Genomic DNA, 7056 nt, shown 5'->3' with positions numbered 1-7056 from the left:
ACAAATCTGATAGATAAAATAATTATATTATTGGTGTCAAATATTTACTTATTTTTTCATAACTAATTTTTACTTAAAAAACTTGATACTTATGAAAATTGAGTATAATTTCACTTAAAAATAATTGTTTATAATAAAATAATAATGACCTGATCATAAAATATTAGCATCACATTTTTTTTTGTTTGGAACAGCATCACCTTATTATTATTATTTTTAAATAAAAAATAATAACATTCGAGTAAAACAAAAATTTCAAAAGATTCTAATTTAAATAAAAAATAAGTTTTTCCCGATTCATAAAATTCCCGCCTCACTTAATAATATAATTAAAAAATTATTTATATATATATATAAACTAAAATTAAAAATATTTATACGTAAAAATTTATATTATTTTATTTTTCTTTTAAATTATTCATATTTATTTATAAAAAAATAAGAGCGGAGGCAAGAACGGGACGGGCAAACCCGAACCCTGCCAGAAACGGGGATGGAAACTTAGATTTTGCTTCTAGCGAGTTTCGGGTCTAGGACAGTTTAAATTTGCTGGACGGGACAGGAAACGTAAAACCCCCCCGTGCCTAGATGTGATGACGAGACTAGGCGGAGAAATTTCCAGTTAAACATGCAACTCACCCAATTGCGTAGAATCACACCGTGTTTCATCTCAATAGATCGGTTTTCTTCAATAAGGAACCACATTCAGCAAGGATCATTCATATGTGCTCTTCTCACGTATAAACAAACCCGCCAAGAAGGATTCTACAACTCCAGCGTGGTCCCCCTGTTACTCAAAGCATGCGCTTCTCTTTCCTTCCTTCATCACGTGAAGGCCTTGCACGCTGAGTCCATCAAGGCAGGTTCAGATTGCCACGTCGTCATCGGAACCGCATTGCTTGCCGCGTACGCCAAATGCGGCGTCGTTAGGGATGCACGCGATGTGTTCGACACGATGCCCGAGAGAAATTTCGTGACTTGGAATGCCATGATTAGTGGGTACTTGAGGAACGGGGACACGGAATCTGCTTCTCTCGTGTTTGGTGAAATGCAGGGGAAAACGCAAGTGAGTTGGAGTCAGATGATTGGTGGGTTTGCTAGGATTGGAGATATTGTTACTGCGAGGAGGTTGTTTGATGAGGTTCCCCGTGAGTTTAAGGATGTGGTGACGTGGACTGTGATGGTTGATGGGTATGCTAGAATAGGGGAGATGGAAGCTGCTAGGGAGGTTTTTGAGATGATGCCTGAAAGGAATTGTTTTGTGTGGTCGTCTATGGTTTGTGGGTACTTCAAGAAGGGCAATGTGGTGGAGGCGGAGGCAGTTTTCGACCGGGTTCCAGTTCGGAATTTGGAGATCTGGAACTCCATGATTGCTGGCTATGTACAGAATGGATTTGGAGAGAAAGCACTGCAGGCTTTTGAGGGAATGGGGGCTGAAGGGTTTGAGCCGGATGAGTTCACTGTTGTTAGTGTTTTGTCAGCATGTGCCCAGCTGGGGCGCCTGGATGTTGGTAAGGAAATCCATCACATGGTAGAACAGAAAGGGATAACTGTGAACCCGTTTGTGTTGAGTGGATTGGTTGACATGTATGCAAAATGTGGTGACTTGGTCAGTGCAAGGTTGGTGTTTGAAGGGTTCACTGGGAGGAACATTTTCTGCTGGAATGCTATGATTTCAGGTTTTGCTATCAATGGAAAATTCAGGGAGGTTCTCGAGTTTTTTAGCAGGATGGAGGACTCAAATGTAAGGCCTGATGGTATCACCTTTATTACTGTACTCTCGGCTTGTGCTCATGGGGGTTTGGTCAGTGAAGCTTTGGAAGTGATATCCAAAATGGAGGCATATGGAGTTGAAGTTGGCATCAAGCATTATGGATGCTTGGTTGACCTCTTGGGCAGAGCAGGAAGATTAAAAGATGCTTATGACTTGATGATAAGAATGCCAGTGAAACCTAACGACACAGTTTTGGGGGCAATGCTTGGTGCATGCCGGATTCATTCAGATATGAACATGGCAGAGCTAGTAATGAAGTTGATCCGTGAAGACTCTGCTACAGGTGCGGATTCTCACAATGTGCTTTTGTCCAATATATATGCAGCTTCTGAAAAATGGGAGAAAGCTGAAAGGATGAGGAGGCCCGTGGTAGATGGAGGATCTCAAAAGACACCTGGGTGTAGTTCAATAATCTTTAGTGACTCTTATGGATTGAGTGAGGTAGTTCCACGTTAAAATTAATGGCCCAAGTGCAATCTAAAAAGGAGAAATACGAAAATAAACACTGCTCTATACACGAAATAGCCTAGTGGCAACAAAGATGCGTGGGCTTTTTACACTGTGAGGCCCCAAGCCAAGATCAATGGATGGTTGCTGCCTCCATTATGGGGTAATATTCTAACAGTTATTTTATTGGTAAAGCCATTTAATTTGTATTTCTGATGAAAGAGTTGTCTGGGTAGAGGGCAAGGAACTGCGCTTTGAAGCCACATGCCTAGTGTTCAAAGCCAGTGAAGGTTGATTCAATCCGCAGGAGCCAATGAAGTTCTGAGTTCAATTTATGTTGATGGTTCTTCTTTGATAGATCATTTATAAGTACCATGACAAGCCTTCACCGAGACCTGTGTCAATGCCTTGACTTAGGATTAGGACAAATCCCCCATCCCTTAAACTTTAGATTGTTGAAAATTACGTAACAAAGCTTCTTAACTATCACAGTATCACTATAAAGTTTCATAGTATTTGATGTATACTTAGAAGGTAGAATGACACCTACCAAATGTAACAAAACTGGTTTGGTATATTGAAGGTTCAAAGATTTAACATATATGATCTCTCGATTCACATAAATCCCAATCAGACAAAGTAGTGGGAAACAACCTCTTCGTTGTACTATACTACAAATACGGAAAGCTGCATTTCAATGATCTCTTAGTTCACAGAGGATTCTAATTATACGACCCGAAAAGACTCAGCTATCTTCTTCAAATCATCGTAGTGTCTCTTCCACTGAAGACCTGCAATAAGTTGAGACAACATCACAGTTTTTCCTGTTAGTTTTCATAATTTCGTTATATACTTTCTGGCTGTTCAGACTTGATGTTGTGAAACTAGTTAGAAGAAGATAAATGGCCATACCACTGCCTGTTACACCAAACAAATATAAGCGATTGCCGGCTGCAGTGGCAGTAATGAAAATATGAGGAGGCTCTAGCTCAAACTGATAATATGTTCTTCCTTCATGTTCTGCTACATTAGAACTTAGAACCTTCCCTTCCACATTTTCCCCAATCATTTCCGGACCAAAAGCATTGATCACTTTCTCTGGAGGTCCAATTTTTTCTATTGTAGCATTGTCACCAAGATCTGTACAGATGTATAGTAAAAATGTTATCATATAAAACAAGTAATAATGGAAGTTCCACCTAGAAGTTTCCATGTGCTTTCTGTTTCAATTTTATTCTCCTTGTCTCCGGAAAGCTAAAATGGAGAAAGAAAATTAGGCAAACTCGGTACTCACTATCAGAGAATCTAAGAACAGGGGCAACAATGACAAACAAACGTCCTTCCTTAGAGCTGGCAAATCTCAAATCTATCTCTGTGCCACCAAGATCTGCTATTGATACTGGTACCTGTTAAGCAGATGTATGATAGCTGAAGTATACAGAAAGCAAGCAAGAAGAATAAAAAAAGAGATAAAATGTCCTCTAGATGAACAAATGTGAGAACATATCTTTCAGATTAAAAGATAAGTAAATTGCTCACCCAGAAAGAGAGAAATAGGAGTTGTTTCATTAGTCTTTGTAAAGAATTTCCACTGTATACTTAAAACTTTTCAATACTCGGGACCAGTTGAGGTAGAAAGAAATCTAAAAGGGATTTTTTCCAACTTTAATTAGAAGAGATCTTTAATATCACCTCTTCCCATTCTTCAGGCACTCTGAAGCTGTATGGGATAATAGGACTCCATCCAACCCCATGTCCTCCTGACTTTTCATCTGGCCTGCGATATGTCCTCCAGCCTGTCTGATCAAATACTTGCTTACATTATCTCACTTTCATTTAAAATCTATAGCAGAAGATACAAATGGAAATCCAACTTGAAAAACATGTATGAACTCAAGTTTAGAATTAAACATTCCGTATATAAACTCTACAAATGGAAGAGAATTATTCTTTTCCCCCTGGAATGATCATTTGGTAACTGGTAGACTGAAACATTTTAGTCCTCCTAGTCTTAATGGTTACTAAGTATTAAACCAGTGTTGGACCAAATAGAAAACTTTTTAAACTAAACAATAACAATCATACGATTTATTTTCCATAATAAATTTTGACACTGTCCATGCCATCCTTCATCATGCAACCATGAATACATTTGCTGTTTCATGGCTTCCATTTGAAATTTCTCTTTCTTATGGTTTTTATTCTGTGACTTTTCTTTCATGTAATGTAACACATTCATTCACTGTGCTAATTCCTACAGTTTAGTATACAGTCATGAACTAAATAATAGACTTAATTTTTTATGATACAAAGTGAACGAACCTTGTTCATCTGGTTCAGACAGACCAGGAATTCTCCCTGCTAGAAGGCCTTGTTTCACCACGGCCAAACTCTCACCCGGGAAGCCCAACAAGGAAACCCCAGAAGCCAAGACTGTTCTTCTGTTCACCAACAAAGAAGAACCCTTCTCACTTTCTCTGTTGATGTCTTTTGAGGCTGAAGCAGCTACAGTTCTTAAAGTTCCATTTTGGAGTGAGGAGTGGCAAAGTGTCTGTGAAGAGGGTGAGATATGCATGTGCTGTGGATTCCTCCAGCGAAGCACACTGGTCGTGGACAAGGCTGTTGCCATGTCCACGAAGGTTTATGTGCTTATTGGTTACTTTAGGATGCTAGAGAAAGGGGAAAAGAATTTCGTCAACTCAGAAAACAAGATTGCAGAAAATCATAGGAACCGATGTCCGATGGGAAGATTAATGCAGAAGTTGAGGTCCTAATAATAGGTATGCCGAGCTTTAAGAATTTTGTGGATACGGTAACGGTGTCATTGTGGTCAAGAAGCTCCAACATTTGTTTGTTACTTCTATTTTGCTAACAAGTGTCTATTTCTGGCCTAACACGTGTCATTCATACAACTAAGATATGTGTACACATGTAAAAACAAAGAGTGATATATTACATTTTTGTGAGAATAGAAGCGATATTTGATTGTTGACATTCACACATATTAAATTTGACGTTTAAAAGTTAATATATGATAATTAAAAATTAATATGTATACTTTTCGATATATCCATTTTAGTTTTATAAAAAAAATATTTTCCCTTATAATTTTAATATTTTTAATTTATGTTACGGGAAATGATTCAATTATTTTAAGGGACCTTTAGTATGATAAATTTTTTCATGTTTACTTGTTTCCTTAGGAATCATAAAAATTTATTTATTGGTCATAAATATTTCTGAGAATGTTTTTAAATATTACCATATAATCATGAATTGGTATTGCATCAAATAAACAAATAAAGATAACATGAAATTTTTACAAATTCAAATTTTATTCTTATTTTGGGAAAGTTCTTATTAGGGTCGACAAATAAACTCATACATGTGAATAATGTTTAAACCTATCCCAACTTTGACAAAGAATATTTGGATTAATCAGACACGAGTATGGGTAATACTCGATCCATTAAATCGAGTACGAATACAAGGATGAGTATATATTTACTCGTCCCATACCTGGGGGGACGTGGATGGGGATACATATTTTATACCTGTCAGGTATGAGAATGAGAATGAGTATAGGGTATGAACATGGGGACGAGGATATTAAAACTCGAACCCACCCCATCTCGTTGCCATCCATATTTTCCTACCTCCCCCCATGAGAATCATTTTGTGGAAAGCTTATGCAAAAATCATCCACAGGAAACAATGTTTTTTAGGAATGTTATTTTTTAAATAACAAACCAAATGCGAGAAACTAGTATTGTCAATGTTAGATGCTTGAGAAAGTAAGAATTTTTCGTGTACCAAATGCTTCCTCAAAGTAAGCTTTGGTAAACTTACTTTAATCAATAACTTGTATTCTGAAATTGATTTTTAATGATCTAATTGTTAAATTAGAAATTCTTAATATATTAATCAAATCTACAATTTTTTGCAAAGTTTAAAAACCATATGATAGTTCATTATATAGATTCAAATTGATGTATAAAATGTTTTTATGAATATTCGTCAATTTAAATTAATGAAACGAAGTATCAAATTATTTTAAAACTTTTAAAATTTGTAGACTTTATCTATTTATTAAGAACTCTTAATTTAACGATATGATTGTTGAACTTTAATGTAAAGCATAAGTTATCGAGTGAAATAACTCTACCAAAACTTACTCTTTAAGTTCCCCTATCATAACCTTGCTCTAATGAGAATAATTTTAAATAAATACTATATATGATTAGTTCATCAAGTGTGTTTATCATATGACAGCATTTAACAATATTTGGTTCCGCATATGAATTTTGTGCGATTTGTTCATCAAAGGTTGGTGTAACACCCCGCCTTGGCCGTCATACTAGGGAGAAATAACTAAAAATCAACTGAAATATATATATACTAAATAGTATACTATCAATTAACACAAGTAAGACTACAACCATCCAATAGTAGTGGCTCAACAGGCCATAAAATATATACATTGTCTACAAAATAAACTCTATCACTAGGGGTAGTCAACAAAATATAACTCTCTAGCTCCTGCCACCAAATGACCTCCATCGGCTAACACCAGTTTATCCTTGTCTTGCTCCCATACATCGTATGATCATCGCAGTTCAAACCACATGGAAACATGCAAGGGTAAGCTAGTGAAAATAAGCCACTCATATATATAAAATATACAACACATAATACTTAAACAACATATGAATATAAAAGCAACCTGCAACACAACATCACTATCAACAATAACAACTTACTCATCATGCAACACACAACACACAACTTTATAACAACTTCACAATGTATAAACACATATAACTCATCAACACATA

At 36.3% G+C, this 7056-nt stretch overlaps 2 protein-coding genes across 2 annotated transcripts; one reads left to right on the top strand and one right to left on the bottom strand.

The window, feature by feature from the left end:
* The first annotated feature begins 219 nt into the window (after positions 1-219).
* LOC109797034 (Pentatricopeptide repeat (PPR-like) superfamily protein) lies at positions 220-5213 on the top strand. Its single transcript, XM_020356922.3, has one exon. The coding sequence runs from the start codon at positions 629-631 to the stop codon at positions 2228-2230; it is 1602 nt and encodes a 533-aa protein (XP_020212511.1). The 5' UTR covers positions 220-628; the 3' UTR covers positions 2231-5213.
* LOC109797035 (thylakoid lumenal protein (Mog1/PsbP/DUF1795-like photosystem II reaction center PsbP family protein)) lies at positions 2776-4850 on the bottom strand. The gene is made up of 5 exons (XM_020356924.3): positions 4544-4850; positions 3914-4017; positions 3516-3627; positions 3134-3361; positions 2776-3012 (listed from the first exon to the last, which is right to left on the bottom strand). The coding sequence occupies exons 1-5, from the start codon at positions 4848-4850 to the stop codon at positions 2948-2950; spliced, it is 816 nt and encodes a 271-aa protein (XP_020212513.1). The 3' UTR covers positions 2776-2947.
* Positions 5214-7056: the final 1843 nt, after the last annotated feature.

Source organism: Cajanus cajan, chromosome 6, assembly GCF_000230855.2.
Source record: "Cajanus cajan strain Asha chromosome 6, NIPB_CcT2T_4, whole genome shotgun sequence".
Taxonomy (NCBI): domain Eukaryota; kingdom Viridiplantae; phylum Streptophyta; class Magnoliopsida; order Fabales; family Fabaceae; genus Cajanus; species Cajanus cajan.
This window is presented reverse-complemented; position numbering and strand designations above follow the sequence as displayed.